The sequence below is a fragment of the Oculina patagonica genome, chromosome 1 (genome assembly GCF_052425735.1).
Source record: "Oculina patagonica isolate OP01 chromosome 1, crgOcupat, whole genome shotgun sequence".
NCBI lineage: Eukaryota > Metazoa > Cnidaria > Anthozoa > Scleractinia > Oculinidae > Oculina > Oculina patagonica.
In genome coordinates this window covers 1,229,014-1,245,716 of record NC_135758.1, presented here as the reverse complement: position 1 = coordinate 1,245,716, position 16,703 = coordinate 1,229,014, and the positions used below count along the sequence as shown (strand labels likewise).

Sequence of the window (16,703 nt, the reverse complement as noted above, 5' to 3'; positions counted from 1 at the left end):
TATGTAGGATTTTGGATTTACTCTACTAGGGTCATGCCTAGAAACACGCTGTTAAAGCTTTTAAGACCTTTAAAGCCTTTAAATCCCACCTCATAGCACATTTCTTCACCGTTTTGAATCAAACTCATTACGTACAAAGGAATCTGCACGGAAAGCTATATTTTTGGTTAACACTTTGAAAACATGTGCACCAGGAATAGAAAAAGCAGGTAGCTATAATGAGATAATGATTATGCTTGCCTAAAGATGATTTTGATTACCTTATTGTTACTTATTTTCGCGGGACTTAATTTTCGCGATTTTCGCGATCTTCAAAAAATCGCGAAATTTAAGGGGCTATGTCACGGCAAATTTAATTTTATGTTATAAAGTTTGTCAAATATTCGCTATGAAACTACATGTTTGCAAAGAAATTAATTCTATGATTCTAAATGAAAAAAACATAGCTTCATTGCAGCCAAATGTGTCTCCCGGGCGTTATTAGTTAAAGTTACAAGCATACAATATTAACTTTGAAAACTGTTCCGCCAGACCATATTTCAAAAACTCGCATCGCAATCCGTTTCAATCTTCGTCGCTTTTGACCATCCGTTCCTTTTTTTGTATTTGCTGTGTCATTGAAATGTTCCTTCACTGTTTTAAAAGGGTATTTTATATATTTAAACGAATTTGATAGTCATTTCCTATGGCTATGTTTGGCTTAAATCCGTGACATAGTCCCTTTAAAGACCCGCGAAAATTTATTTCAAACGTTTTCTATTTTATTTTATTTTTTTTATTTTATTTTTTTTTCTAATTTGGTATTTTTGGCCAAATCGCGAAAATTAAGTGCCGCGAAATATGCCCGTTCCATTTTCGCGAAATTAAGTTCCCGCGAAAATAAGTAACAATAAGATAGATAGTGATTATGCTTACCTATTGAGGATGACTGGTTCTGTGGTGATACAGTAGGCTCAACAACTCGGTACATATTTGATGATAACCACGAATTGAAGATGCGAACTTTGGCGTAAACTCCATAATAGCCTGCTTTGGCACATCCGTACCCCCAGCTGGTGGCTCCCTCAAGATACCAGGAACCTTGAAACTCACACACCAATGGTCCACCGCTATCACCCTGACAAGCATCAATGCCTCCTTCATCAAAACCAGCACACAGCATCGAATCGTCGATGTACCCAGGGTAAGCACTCGTGCAGCGTTGTTTTGACACCAGTGGTACAGACGCTTGCATCAGAGGATTTGGCGCGGCGCCGCCAAAAGATAAAGTCCCCCAACCCGTTATCCAGCATTTTTTGTTGAGATTGTCTAGGGGAAGCTGATGGCCAGTATCTGGCAAGCAAACAAAACCAACTCCTTCTCCAACAATAGCAGGATTCACGAGATTAAGTAGTGCGATATCATTGCTGTCAAACAGAGGATTCTGATAGCTCTCGTGCATGATAATTTTTGCAACTTCGATGTTTTGCTCTGTTCCAACGCTGCCATTTGTTCTGTAGTGGGCTCCAACCCTAAAAAATATAACATAAAATTAAAACTATGAAGAGTTAAAACATTTGATATACTTCTAGATGGTTTGACACGATCTCGGATATGAAAGTGTATGTAATTCCCATTAGTTTCGGCTTGTAGATTATTTAGTATAGTTTTAGCAATAAAGTCGCTAAGCGCGAATTGGCTGACTACATATTTCTCGTTTCAACACGAAACATTCTGATTTATGACTTGATCACAAATGTCTTCTTTCTCTTCCTCCCATCTCTCCTTACTCCCCCTCCTCCTCCTTCTCCTCCTCAATTGTTGTCATTTCTTAACATTATCATCGTCATTGTTTTACTTCTTCTATTTTAATTTTGGCAAGTTTTATGCAGCTTCTCTTGTACTAAATAACTTGAAATCAGATAAATAGCTACCTTATCTTGATACTAGATGCCGTTTCCCCAGGCAAACAATGAGCTGCTGTCACCACCCAATAAGGATCCACTAAAGACCCGCCACAGAACTGATTTCCAGAATTGTCCGTAATCATCACTTGCCATGGCCAGCTGTTGATAGGTGCAATTGTACCACCGACTATTCGGCTCATGGGTGGCCTGAAGCCACAAGATACTAAACTCAAAGAATAAAAACTTCCATTTAGGTAGTGACGCACTTATAGTTGCTGTCTATTAGATTTAAACCGCCAAACCGTAGGCAACACTCTAAGCAAGTTAGTTAGTTAGCTAGTTTACTTACGGATCGTGAAAATCGATTCCGAGCCTGACTAGTGCAAAGGTGTACTAAGGACCTGAAAAACCCCTTGTGGTAATCCCATCCGAGAGCAGACATGACATACCTAGCACGTTTCAAGCTACAGATATCAGATTAAATTAAAACACAGGCGCCTAGTTTATTGCCTAAGAAAACGTCAATACACATGAAAGTTGGGAACGTGAGAACTAGTTTGCCGTCTATGTATGGGAAGGGAGATGTTCGAATAAGTAGTTTGTCCAGTCTTTTCTTTTCTACAGAAACCAAAGTAAGCCCAGGCATGGACTATTTTTTCATAATATTCACTCGTCTCACGCCATAAATGGAAACTCCGTGAAAATTATGCCTTTCATAAGAAGGCATTCGTGAATGCAGAAATTTCAAATCTTTTAATTAAGAGCCAACCCAGAGCACATAATTTTAGCTGAAATGGCCTATTAGCATACAAAGCTGAATAATTTTATCTTCTCCTACCTTTCTTAGTAGTAGTCACATTTTCCAAGCTCTTGTAGGATTGTCCAGTGCTGTCAACGCCAAAAACACCTACACGATACTTCGTAGAAGGCGATAGTCTTCTAATAACGGTAGTTGTAGCGTTGCCGGGAACAACGTCTACAGTCAATATAGTGCCTTGGATGCTTTTTACTTCAACTATGTAAAACTTGGCAGATTGGTTAGCAACTGTTTCATTGAGATTTCTCCATTGTAGGGTAAAGCTGGTGGATGTGAGGTTGAAGATTGTTGCATCCCATCCCAAAATCGATAAAGCTAGGTAAATAAATAAAGAATATTGACTTAAAACCAAATTATTTTCATTGAACAAGCACGAAATTTAGTTTTGAGATAAACGTTTAGTTTTAGCAGAAGCAGAAGCAGACAAAGTAGTATAAGCAGTAGTAGTAGTAGTAGCAGTAACAGTAGTAGTAGCAGTAGTAGTAGCAGTAGCAGTAGTAGTAGCAGTAGCAGTAGCAGTAGCAGTAGCAGTAACAGTAGCAGTAGCAGTAGCAGTAGCAGTAGCAGTAGCAGTAGCAGTAGCAGTAGCAGTAGCAGTAGCAGAGGCAGTAGCAGTAGCAGTAGCAGAGGCAGTAGCAGTAGCAGTAGCAGTAGTAGTAGCAGTAGCAGTAGCAGTAGCAGTAGCAGTAGCAGAGGCAGTAGCAGTAGTAGTAGCAGTAGCAGAAGCAGTAGCAGTAGCAGTAGCAGTAGTAGTAGCAGTAGCAGTAGCAGTAGCAGTAGTAGTAGCAGTAGCAGAAGCAGAAGCAGTAGCAGTAGCAGTAGCAGTAGCAGTGGCAGTAGCAGTAGCAGAGGCAGTAGCAGTAGCAGTAGCAGTAGCAGTAGCAGTAGCAGTAGCAGTAGCAGTGGCAGTGGTAGTAGCAGTAGCAGTAGCAGTAGCAGTAGCAGTAGCAGAGGCAGTAGCAGTAGCAGTAGCAGTAGCAGAGGCAGTAGCAGTAGCAGTAGTAGTAGCAGTAGCAGTAGCAGTAGCAGTAGCAGAGGCAGTAGCAGTAGTAGTAGCAGTAGCAGAAGCAGTAGCAGTAGCAGTAGCAGTAGTAGTAGCAGTAGCAGTAGCAGTAGCAGTAGCAGTAGCAGTAGCAGTAGCAGTAGCAGTAGCAGTAGTAGTAGCAGTAGCAGTAGCAGTAGCAGTAGCAGTAGTAGTAGCAGTAGCAGTAGCAGTAGCAGTAGCAGTAGCAGTAGCAGTAGCAGAGGCAGTAGCAGTAGCAGTAGCAGTAGCAGTAGCAGTAGCAGTAGCAGAGGCAGTAGCAGTAGCAGTAGCAGTAGCAGTAGCAGTAGCAGTAGCAGTAGCAGTAGTAGTAGTGGTAGCACTAGCACTAGCACTAGCACTGGCAGTAGCAGTAGCACTAGCACAAGCAGTAGCATTTAGCAGAAGCACTAGCAGCGTATTTGCCTACGTACCTGATTTCAGACCTTTCTTCACAATAGCAAACTTCATTTTTATACTGCTGTCTCGTCTCCTTGTCTTTACTTGAATTGAGATGTTACTTAAGAGACCAAAGGCAACATCCGCTAGAATTTCTGGAGCAAACGACGCACAACCAAAGTGATAGAGAACTTCAGTACCATTTCCGTTGATGATCTTGGCAAACTCCTGATCACTGAATTATTAGCAGACAAGAAGGAAAGGATTGCGTACAATGCTCACACTGATATTTTTTTTTTCATCAAAGTTATTGTTCTCACTTTCATTTAATTAGCTACCTAATCTTTCTGCTACTTTTAGTTAACTAACATCGTTTTAATACTTGAACTTAATGAATATGATTAGTTACATATTCAGCTGATTACTTCTGATTGGCTAGAAAGAAATACCCCAGTTGACTTGATTATACCTGCAAGAGTAAAGGTTTAATTCTTGAACAGATATGAAGACCACGGCTTCACGGATACCAGCACTTTGTATGTCCCAGTTATATAGAATATCCATGTTACTCGCGGCTGTTGCTTCTATTTGGCCAAAGCTCTCATTTAGTAAAGTGGTGCTAAAGCCTATAAAAGGGAGACCAAAGCAATTGACACTTGAATGGAATCGAAATTTTGTTCATTCGATAAAAGCCAAACTTGGTTTGGTAAAATCCAGGGCATTTTTTCTTCAGAAGACTAAATTTAACAGTGAAAACGGATCAGGTATAAATGACAAACTCTTTCCATTTCTTTAGCTTGATACAGTTTTAACAATTAATATTTCATTTTCTTCTAAACAACGTTATCTCTGAAAATTACTAAGTACTGACGTGAAGGCCATTGAAGACTAGTATTATTTTAGCTGTGCATCTTCTTTAGTAGCACTTCTACAGGTGAACATACTGCAACTGGTTATGATTATAAAATTGATTGGTGGTGTAATCTTAGTTAATTTCCGGCCCTCTAGCGAGTGGAGGGGATCCACAAATGAACTTGCTTCACCCAAATATTAAAGGGACTGTGTCACGGCTGAGTTATGTTTATTTTATCAAGTTTTGCCAAATACTTGCTATGAAACTTAATGTTTGAAAAGAAATTTCTTCTATGGATTTAAATGACAAAACCACAGCCTAATTGCAACCAAATGTGTCTTCCGAGCGTTATAATTTAAAGTTACAGGCAAACAAGATTATCTTTGAAAACTGGTCAGACCAATAATATTTCAAAAACCCATATCGCAATCCGTTTCAATCTTCGTCGCTTTTGGCCATCCGTACCTTCTTTTGTATTTGATGTGTTATTAAAATGTCCCTTCACTGTTTTAAGAGGTTATTTTGATATTTCAGCGAATTAAATGATCCCATGGCTAAAATCCGTGACACAGTCCCTTTAAACAGAAACCAATAATTCACAAACGTACCTGTGACACTGAGAACAAAGTCCGACATTGGCCCTACTCCCTTGGAAGTGAAAGCGGCTACAGCGATGAGGTATTCCTGTGCTGGCTTAAGATCTTTTAACATGAATTGTGTAGTGTTATGGATACTGCTGTTAACGCTTTTATGCGTAGACAAAATGTCGTTTTCTTTGTAGTAGATTGTGTATCCTAACAGTATGCCATTGGCGTAGTACTGGGGAAGAGGATTCCACTCCACCAGAAGGTCCGATGTGAACTCGATGTTTTTCACTCGAACACCACTTGGCGCTCTGCTTGGAACTAAAAAACAAAGAACATTTAAAGGTTGGTTGCTCTGACGTTGCTGACGTTTAAGGTGACTCGATCGAAATAAATGACGTGCTGTATGCCTGTCAAAAATGTCTAATTACTTCACCATTTCTGACTCGATTTCCCTCAGACTTTCGCATTTTACTCTAAATTTATCGAAGATTAATACACACGCCAATATGTCGATGTAATGATTGCGAGTTTTGTGCGATGCTACTTTTATTGAACACACCTATTTGGATAAAACTGCTATTTACAGAAAACGGAGCGCTAGGATTTCGTTTAAACTACTGCAATTAGCTCATTATAACATCTTATTATGACTCTCTAAGTTTCCGAGAAATCGTCGGAACAGAAACCTCAATACAATTTGATCATCAAAATATTAATCTCGGGGAAACCTCGAGGCTGGGAACGCTCCAGCTCTTCCACATTTCGCCCAAAAGTACCATAACCGAAGACAAAGAAAGTTCAATGCATCAGTTTTGTTAGCTCCAAATCACATTCGGCTATTTGCACCGATGAAAAAGTTTGAGAAAATACTATAAACTCACCATTTGCGTCAAAATGTAGGAAGGTCGCCAAATTAACGTTTTTCTAAATAACATGAAAACCATCCGTACGAATTCCTTAAAACAACCGGAACATTAAATTGAACATCTTACACAAATTTTGTGCTACTCTACATTTCTGGAGCTGCCTTGATATGGATGAATTATTTTTTTAAAGTGAAGCACTACTCCAACTCTCTATTGAACACGGCCATGTTGTCGTTTGAATTCTACAGCTGACGCTATGCAAATTTCCTTGGATTTGATTAGAATTTGAAGAATTCACACATGGATAAGGGGGGTGCATTTTACCCCATAAGACAGCGGTTATTTGAATAACAATAAACAGACTACAATGTGTTAATTTCAACTTTATTACCAACCCTTTTCAAATTTCATGTGGCATAAATTAAGGACACCTCTTACATGAGAACATGAAGCAACTGAACACTGTCAATGCACCCCCCTTATCCATGTGCAAATTTTTCAAATTCTCGTAAATTCCAAAGAAATTTGCATAGCGTTAGTTGCAGAATCCAAACAACAACATGGCCGTGTTCACAATAGGGTTGGAGTAGTGCTTCACTTTAAAACATTATTTCATCCAAATCAAGGCAGCTCCAGAAACGTAAAGCAGCGCAAAGTTTGTGTAAGATGTTCAAATTAATGGTCCAGTTGTTTTAAGCAATTCGTACGGTTAGTTTTCATGCAATTTAGAAAAACGTAAATTTGGCGACCTTCCTACATTTTGACGCAAATGGTGAGTTTATAGTATTTTCTCAAACTTTTTCATCGGTGCAAATAGCCGAATGTGATTTGGAGCTAACAAAACTGATGCATTGAACTTTCTTTGTCTTCAGTTATGGTACTTTTGGGCGAAATGTGGAAGAGCTGGAGCGTTCCCAGCCTCAAGGTTTCCCCGAGATTAATATTTTGATGATCAAATTGTATCGCGGTTTCTGTTCCGACGATTTCTCGGAAACTTAGAGAGTCATAATAAGATGTTATAATGAGTTAATTGCAGAAGTTTAAACGAAATCCTAGCGCTCAGTTTTCTGTAAATAGCAGTTTTATCCAAATAGGTGTGTTCAATAAAGTTAACATCGCGCAAAACTCACGATAATTACATCGACATATTGACGTGTGTATTATTCTTCGATAAATTTCGAGTAAAATGCGAAAGTTTGAAGGAAATCGAGTCAGAAATGGTGAAGTTATATGACATTTTTGAAAGGCATACAGCACGTCATTTATTGCGATCGAGTCACCTTAATTCTGTTATTTCTGCATTTTGTTCAAGCGAAGGCGGTTTATTAGTCATAATTTACGCAGGGCCTCTGTTGATACCAGCCAAGTGCTGATTGGGCCACCGTGCCTAAAAAAAGTTGACTTGACTTGAAAGGACTAAATGTCCATATGCATGTTTACGTCAGACTGGCTAGTTTTAATACCAGGCCTTGCTTTCAAAGTGCCAACTTCTAAATTTTATTGTCAACCAATTTCTAAAGCAGCAAAAATTAAAACAAAACCAAGTGGAAACTGCATGGAGATGCAGAGGATTAGAATAATTCACATAAACGAGGTTTGATGGTGACGTTATCATGCCCAGGGCCTATTGTAGTGGAACTTACCCCCTTCATCGGTCATTACTAAGACTTCGTTACTTTTAAACGGAGTCCCATCGCCATCCACGGCCACAACGCCAACGTTATACTCTGTGTATCCACTTAGGTACGTTATCTCAGATTCTGTTGTGTTTTGAGCCACGATTTCGCCAGTTGATTCGCTGCTGCTGTTAATCCTTCTAGCAAAGGCAACGTAAAAACGTATTCCACCACTGAGAAGATTAGTCGGGTGGCTCCAGATTATCGCGATACTTTTCGCTGTCTTGTTTACAACAGTTACGTTCCAGTCAACCAGAAGGGAAGCTGCAGTAAAAGCAATAGAAAAGGACAATCAAAGTAAAAACAAATACATACAAAGACACAAAAACGAACGAAAAAATTAAATATTTTGTCTATATTGGTGAATTGCTGCATCCACAGACATATAGTCAATGTTGTTTGGAGGCGTAAACAGGTTTTCCGGACGCAAAAAGTTTCGAGAACGACTCCGTCGTTGGAACCATCCGTATTCTTAAAAAATAAGATAATGCCTAGGATGTTGTTTTTCATGTGGTAAACAAGACTGTTGTCAGGTCTTGTCAGTAACTTGCTCCCTTCTTGTTTTGTTTTGTTTCATTTATTCTGTCTTCATTTGGGCACCTTGACAAATTTCCTGAGATCAAAATAAAGATCATCCTCCTTTCCAAATTCCAATTTAATCTGACAATTCAACCAAACTAATCAAACCAGCCATGTTGCTTTGCTCTTTTAAAAAGATAAATGATTTTAAGTTTTGACCTTTATGCAAAAAGTGGAAGCTATATACATGTATTCGAATGAAATGGTATTTTTCTTATCTTACTTACCTAAATTCAGGCGTTGCCTCAAAATGCCGTAATCAAGAATGACATAACTCTGGCTGTTGACAAGAGACACTTGTATTGTGATATTTTTGGATTCTCCAAACGGAATATACCGGAAACTTTTATTGAAGAAGACGGGATCCCATTCGTGTACAGCAAAAGCCATGGTTCCATTTCCGTCAAAACCTTTAACGTTTTCACTGTATAAAAGAGGGGAAAAATGTCAGCAGTTTCACAGTACATCAATCGAGCTCCAGGCAATGGAGCAAATCCAAATTAAACGCCGATTTTACCGGCTACGACTGAAATAGACCTTTAGATAGAAAAAGAATAAAACCAGTTTTTAAAAGACTAATCATAACATTACGTTTTTGCTTGACAACAAATAACACGAGAAACATGGCCTGGTTCCGGTTGTTCGAAGGGTGAATAACGCTGTCCACTGGATAAATCACTACCCAGTGGATAGTGTAGTTTATTTCGTCAACACTTATCCAGTGGATAGCGTTATCTTTGAACAACCGAGCCCTGATGTATAATCAAACCAGGTGACGCTTACTACCTAAGAACTAATTTAAGTCGTGTAACAAGGATAACATCCGCCAAAAATTGAAGCAATAGCAACGTACCCTCTGTAACCACTGAAGTTCATTTGGTGGATCGAAACAATGGCAACTGCATGAGGTATCCCGGCATCTCCAACTATCCAGTTACAGAACGGTTCAAATTCACTTGTATAGCTGATATCCAGTCTTTCAGAGGATTGGTTTACCATGTTCGTACACTCTAAACAAGGTTGTTCGATAAATAATTATCGATCGTTGTGCATCAAAACAGTCATGGGTTTCACTTTTAAGTTAAATTAAACAAAAACTAATAAAGTCTATAACTAGCAAACACCACAGCTAATAATAGATGTCTTTTAATTTTAATTTATCACACTAACTTTCATCAGCATCGAGTTCGAATCAAGCCAGCAGCAAGACATTAACGACATCCTATCGCACAGCTTGATGAAACACGCGAAAACGGCCCAGATTCAAACTGTATTTTTGAAAAAGTCAGACGGTCTTTCTCAATTAAACCAACACAGCCGAAAAGTTGATACACTAGTGAAGAAATCTAACTCGTCATTAATATCGTGACTGCGACAAATATTGACAAACATTAGAATGATTTGGCACAGATTGCCCTTTACTTTTGTCATTATCGACTTCCCTTTTGTTGTGCAATGACACACATAATTTCATAACTAAAAACTACATGCGGAAGAAAATGAAAGTAACTGACATGAAATCAACGTAACCAAGTAAGCACACGTACCTTGACACATTCCCTCGACAATGGACACATCATCAATAGCAATGTCGCCACTCCAGGAGTCTCCACTAATTCCCTCAAAAGTAACCTAAGGAGAAGCAAATCGACGTCTAACCAGTATAAAACAGTTCGTTTTAAGCCATTTGGGGTTTTCTGTGCAGAATAGAAAACCTATGTTAACCCTGTGACGTACAAAGCGGGGGATGGAATGGGCGATGGATAGATGCCAACTCCCCACCCATTTATCGCATGCAGAAATTTTGGTATGTCAGCTATGTATCCATGATTTTTGATGCTGCCTTGACAACGTCATAATGGCATGCAGGTTTGACAAAAAAAATTTCCACCTTTTTAAACAAGCTTGAAGGCTTTTTATACTTTTACATTTCATTACCATTTTGACTTGATTCTGTATCAATAGTGCATAAATATGTAACTTACGTTGCTTTGCAAAGTTAGGGTGATTTCCTTTACCATCCATTGGTTGCCATAGTTTCCCGATCTAGTAAAAATTGTGGTATTTCCATTGTAGACATTGAGAATATTTATTGCGTCTCCATACATGTGATAATAAAATTTCAGGCAGGACAACTTTCCAATATCCGAGCTCGACACTGACAAATCCAATATGGCGATATCCCCATACTGTCGAGGATAAGATGTCTCGATATACATGTAGCTTCCTACAACCAAAAACACCTTAAATGAGTAAGTTGATACACATCATTCTTCGAATTCTAATGTGGACACCCGAGTTAAACTATTCAATGGCGCTGAATTACTGACATTTGAGAACTGTTGAAGCAGTAAACTCATGTGAAGCACTGAGATTCGTTACAACCTTATTTTCTTGTCGAAATGTATTGATTGCTACAGGAAATTTTTCGTATTTCTTTATTATAGAGAAGAGACCATTTAAGGTGGCCCGAACCTATTTATTTACGTGATGGTTGCATTTTTGAATCGCGCTTTTTGGCAGGAAAGATTTCACCGATTTCTTCAAATTTTTGCGTCCTGAATGAAAATTGTTCTAATTTACGGAAAATGGCATTCGAATTTCAGTCGAAATAAAAACTTTTGAGATTTGAACATATTTTCAAAATCTAGTTTTTACCAAAAATGTCCATAAATTTAAAACCCGACGACAGATTTCTTCTAAACTTTAGCAAATAAGCCTCAGAATTCTCAAGTTTTGTATCAGGAAGTTTCATGACAATCCTGACCATGCAGTTCGCTGCACAAAATACTGGTAAAATGTTATCTAAAAATGCTACGCTCATGCATTCATGTCAACTGACGCACAAATAGCTGGACAGTGCAGCCGGACTACCTGTCATTTGCGCGTGGAGCAAAATGTTGGATGAAAATGTTTGATCTAGATCAAACATGGGAAGTCACTTAAATACAATGTTGAGAGAGGCGGCTAAACGGTCAAACATGCTCTTCCAACATGATGTTGAACGAAAATGTTTGATCGCTTAAAGGAATGCACTTTGGTTAGCAGATGAGCTGAATAAGGTACAAATATACGCTAGGGTGCATTTCAAAGAGGTAAGACGTATTTTATTGATTAGTTCTAACTAAACTCCTCTGCTCAATGTGGCTTACCGACCAATATCATTTCAAAGCATTATTCATATAGCCCGCAGTGCGATAAAGATAGGTGTTACTGCTTACATTTGAACTGTTGTTTTACAGACAGAGATAAAAACTTTATATAAGATTCTAATAGATTTTGTTAACAATTTAAAACATTGCGATAAAAGTGAGAAACTTAAATCCATTATTGAGTTAAGTGGGTACGAATATAAATGCAAAAAGAATTCTTAAGAGTCACAAATACAATGGTAAAACTATGATGATGCAATAAAGATAAGGTGGATTTCCACTGACGCGTAATTTTTTCGTGCGTTTACGTGCGTGAAAAATTTTTAAACAACCTGCGTACACGTTTACGCAAGTCGTTTCTACATTGTCTCTGAATTTTTTCGAGCCTGCAAACGCACGTAAAAATTTACACATCAGTGGAAATCCAGCATTAGGTATTTGCACGTAGAGTCACGTAAAGAGTTTTTCAGGGTTTAAGTCTTTAATGAAAAGCTAGCTTCTAAAAACTTAAACAATCAAACTTCAATCTGCATTTTTCTCAAAACAGAGTATTGTTTATCTTCCAAATCAGACTTCGGTAGACCATGTTCCTCTTGATGCCTCCCAATTGCTGAATATTTATGTTCACTGATGCGTTTGTGTAAATTTCGGGTTCTATACCCGACATATCCTGACAGATTACAGTCAAATTTATTGACTACGCATTGATTGTTAACAAAGGGGGGCTTCTTCACTTTCGGGATGAGGATTAGACCAATTAATTGACAAATCATCGTATTTTGGTAACACAGCCTTAAAACATAGTTAAATAAGTGCAGCAAGTAAAAGAGATTAGGGTTAAGGGCGGCAAAAATGAGATCAAATGTGGTCTTTTAAAAGAAAAACTTCAACCGGATCATAGTGGATCATAGTTGATCCTAGATTGAAATGCTTAAAACTTATAACGAAGTAATAACAAGTTATACTCACCGTTTCCGCCATGATCAGAGATTGGCCCTGTACCATCCGAAAAAGTTGGACCAGTCTGGTTTGTCCAGTCAAAGTCATCCTGATAACTTTGTGACCAGCCAGAACATAAGCCATTGTCAAAGTTGCAGCCTTTGAGACATGGAATTAACATTAATATAATCTGACAAAAGAAGTCTTTCTACAGCTATTTCAGACAAGAAATGTCTCATTGAAGCACTAAGAGACCGAATAGTAGCCTAAATATATATAGTTATAATTATGTAAGGGAGCTGCATATCAAACGAGAGAATTTCCAGAAGTTTTTGTATTATGCAAAGGAAATAATTGCTCTGCACTTCACTGGATCTTTCCTCCCATAAGAAAGGAAGTGTACCTAGCTCCAGCAACGGCAAATAGCAAACAAGATGCTCGCTCACATTAGTATCTAGAAAACGGGACACTGCATAAATATTTAACAATTATTCAATGAGCGCGCATTGGATATGAGATGGTAGATTGACGCCCAAAGAATTGCAATATTTGAGCTTCTCAGCTATTTTTGTTGACGCGTATCGGCTACCAAATTTGTGGTCAATAGTATATGAGCTCATATAGTAATACCATTGCCTATTAACCAATCAAAACGCAGGAACAATATACCATTGCTAGTTTTTAAATGAATATACTTACTGTGAACTGCTTTGGTCAGCGAGATACAACAGAGTAAAACTAGAGAAAAAAAATCCGTATTAAAAAAAGTCAATTAATCTACCTTCCTTTTCATATTTTGTATATGATACTCCTGCAACTAATCGCGTTGAAACTACTTTCAAAATCTTTCTCTATACGACTCCTTTTTGTTATTTTGTTATTTTTACATCACATTAATAAAATGAGTGCTAATACAATACACCTGGCAATAGAAAAATACCTGAGTTGCTTTTATCTGGTTTTACCGTGTTTGCCGTCCCGTGCTTTTCGCATTTCCAAAATGCGCACCGGCCCAAAACCTACATAGGCTACGCAGGTTTATCTTAATGCATACGGTAGGCTTATTTCGTCCATCAAAACAGCTTGCTTCAGTATTGCAATGAATATCTCAACGATAGTTTAGAATTTTTTACTTTTGGCAACGGTCACTTGAAAAGTACAGTTCATGTCATTGCTGTTGGAAACATATCGTCAAAGACTGCAATGCATAAACAAAACGAAGGTTTCCACTCTATGGAACAATAACTCGCTTAAATCGCTTCAATTCAGCAAAGTAAACCCGCCGACAACAAGTATCAGACCTTGCATGACCGATAAGGCATTTTATTAAGAATTTTTCTGTATTCCTGTATCTTAAAACCTCCGGGAGCCCAGCCTTAAACGTACTGTAAATTATCCCATACAAACTCTTACGTTTTCGCCATGACCGCTATTCCGCAACACGGTATGACCGCACTCACTCACACTTGAGCTTGGCCCCCTGTGGGATCACGCGTCCAAAGCGAAGCGATGCATCGTTTATAAATGCTCTAGTAATTTCAAAAATACAGAACTTGAAACAAACCACTGATTTACATGATTCATTTTGCGCGCTTTGTGAATGTCGCTATCATACATCGCTCAACGGAACTTGAGTAACAGCTCGAGCAAATTGAATAATGTGATCATAGTCGCCTTAGGAGTTTCCAGTCTAGTGATCACATTAGTGGGAAGAAAGCATATTAGGTTGATGACATTGTTTCGAACAGCTAGTCAAATCAAAATGCTAAATATTTTCAAGTGTTTCACAGTATGAGAGGTTTGTCTGTTTTCAAAAGAAAAACCAATTCGCTGACATTAAGCATAAGTTGATGACATTGTTTCGAACAGCTAGACAGAGCAAAATGCTAAATATTTTCAAGTGTTTCACGATTCACAGTATGAGAGGTTAGTCTATTTTCAAAAGAAAGGAATAGACCTTATCACTGTCTGGGAAGCCTTCCCGGCGGGTGGAAAACATTGTCATAAATAACATCGTTTCTATGAAAATCCGATGGAAAATATTAAAAAAAGGGATATCAGTCTGGGCAATTTCTTAATCGCAATTTTAGATACTCGGATTTTCGAACAATTAGGGGTCTCGGCTTGGCTATTCTCAGAATAATTTACCAACTGCTACTTGCGAAAGACTGAATTGGATTCCTCTTGGTCCATATTATTACTAAAAAAAAAATGTTCGAGTTGTAGCCAGGCATGTTAAAAATTCGAATTAATAAGTTGACACTGGCTGGACGTTTCGGCCACTACTGTTGCCTTCTCCAGCAAGACAAAAATGCAAATGTTCAACAGCGTCCTGTTAAAATATGTAACGAATGTGTGATAAAAACTAAATGAACTTTCCGAATGTAACAAAAGTCTCTAGAGCCTAGACTTCAATTTTGCCATCACTCCTAAGAGTTTGCCAGTGCCTCAAATTGTTTCCTCAATTGAATCCGGCATAGATCAGCTCCCTAACGCCGAAAAAGACCTTATCAGAGCTTCGGTCACCTCCGCCATCAACAATTGGCGTCCTCCTCCACGAAGCAACATTACCAATGAAGAGGAAAAAGCTCTCAGAGATCATGCCAAGGACACGTCGGTCACAATTTTACCAGCCGGCAAGGGCCGAGCCGTAGTCCTGATGAATACCAACGACTACGTCGATAAAATAAACAACCTTCTAAATGACAAAAAAAACCTACCACAAGATAACAGACAAAAGAAGGAACCCAACATCGAGCACCGAAAAATCTCTCAATAAACTTCTCCTACAGATTAAAGATATCAGCCAGCCTCGCATGACAGCAGCAAGAAACAGTTGGAACCGAAGCTCTACTAAAAACTTCATAGCACCGATTCCACACCAGCGTCTTTTTATGGCCTTCCTAAAATCCATAAGGAGAACGTCCCACTCAGACCAATTATGAGTGCCATTGGATCTCCCACTTCTGAACCGTATCCAAATACCTCGCCAACATCTTGTCACCTCTTCAGAATAATACATACACCGTTCAAAACAGTGCATCTTTTGTCGAAAAGATCCGCACCTTGTCAGTAGATCCCGACGAGATCCTAGTATCTTTTGTCACAATGGTGGTTTAGATACGTAGATGACAGCCACGTATGTGTAAAAAAGGAACGCGTAGATGAATTCCACTCACATCTAAATTCCATCAACCCTCACATCAAATTTACAGTAGGTTCCATTGCCTTTCTTGACACCAAAACAACCAGACAAGAAGATGGCTCGATCACCGTGTCTGTCTACAGGAAAGCTACCAACCCTATACGTACCATCTCGAACATACTGAAAAAATAAAAGACTGGATCGAGAAAGAGGATACCAGAGGAATTGTATATAAGATCAAGTGTAACGATTGCGACTGTGTTTATGTTGGTCAGACATCACGCGCGCTTAAAACACGTATGAAAGAACACGCAAAGGCCATCGCAACATTGGATAAAAACTCTTTGTTGGAAAAACACCATATGCTTAACGACCATCAAATATATTTGAGAGCGTCGAAATTGTTGACAGGTCAACGGTGTGAAAACAACGACTAATTCTTAAAGCTTGGCATTCTGTGCGAGATAGGAACGCTATAAACGAACACATAAGCCTGGTTTTCACCAGCGACGTAAGAACAAGCGCAAGCGCAAACGCAAGCACGCAACCACGGAAAGAAAGACCCTTGTGCTTGTGCTTGACACAAGTTCAAGCATAAGCATCAAAATTCAATTGTGTTTGTGCTTTTGTTTGCGTCGAGGCCGTCACAGTTCACGGTGAAATTATAGCCGTTGTCCTTACGCTTGTGCTTGCGCTTGTGTTTGCGTCGCTAGTGAAAAATAGGCTATAGCGAAACGTTTACAATAGCATTAAGAATTTATAGACTCATTAAGAATGCTCTAG

The 16,703-nt window shown here is 38.7% G+C and overlaps 2 protein-coding genes across 4 annotated transcripts in view; one reads left to right on the top strand and one right to left on the bottom strand.

The window, feature by feature from the left end:
• The window catches only part of LOC144648698 (uncharacterized), a 197,111-nt gene that overhangs the window by 122,433 nt on the left and 57,975 nt on the right, over nucleotides 1-16,703 (top strand). The gene's annotated exons all lie outside the window — the stretch shown is intronic.
• Nucleotides 1-16,703, bottom strand: part of LOC144650227 (MAM and LDL-receptor class A domain-containing protein 1-like) — a 32,631-nt gene that overhangs the window by 14,277 nt on the left and 1,651 nt on the right. For both annotated transcript variants that reach the window (XR_013570095.1, XM_078509918.1), the window contains exons 2-14: nucleotides 13,475-13,513; nucleotides 12,806-12,934; nucleotides 10,670-10,911; nucleotides 10,232-10,316; nucleotides 9,538-9,694; nucleotides 8,912-9,108; nucleotides 8,073-8,369; nucleotides 5,585-5,881; nucleotides 4,593-4,749; nucleotides 4,159-4,358; nucleotides 2,725-3,018; nucleotides 1,914-2,109; nucleotides 916-1,511 (exon numbers count right to left, since the gene is read on the bottom strand). Coding sequence is in view for 1 of the 2 variants with exons in the window: in XM_078509918.1 (XP_078366044.1) it covers nucleotides 916-1,511; nucleotides 1,914-2,109; nucleotides 2,725-3,018; nucleotides 4,159-4,358; nucleotides 4,593-4,749; nucleotides 5,585-5,881; nucleotides 8,073-8,369; nucleotides 8,912-9,108; nucleotides 9,538-9,694; nucleotides 10,232-10,316; nucleotides 10,670-10,911; nucleotides 12,806-12,934; nucleotides 13,475-13,513 (2,886 nt within the window). In the remaining variant the exon portion in view is untranslated. The remainder of the gene's footprint in view (nucleotides 1-915; nucleotides 1,512-1,913; nucleotides 2,110-2,724; nucleotides 3,019-4,158; nucleotides 4,359-4,592; nucleotides 4,750-5,584; nucleotides 5,882-8,072; nucleotides 8,370-8,911; nucleotides 9,109-9,537; nucleotides 9,695-10,231; nucleotides 10,317-10,669; nucleotides 10,912-12,805; nucleotides 12,935-13,474; nucleotides 13,514-16,703) is intronic.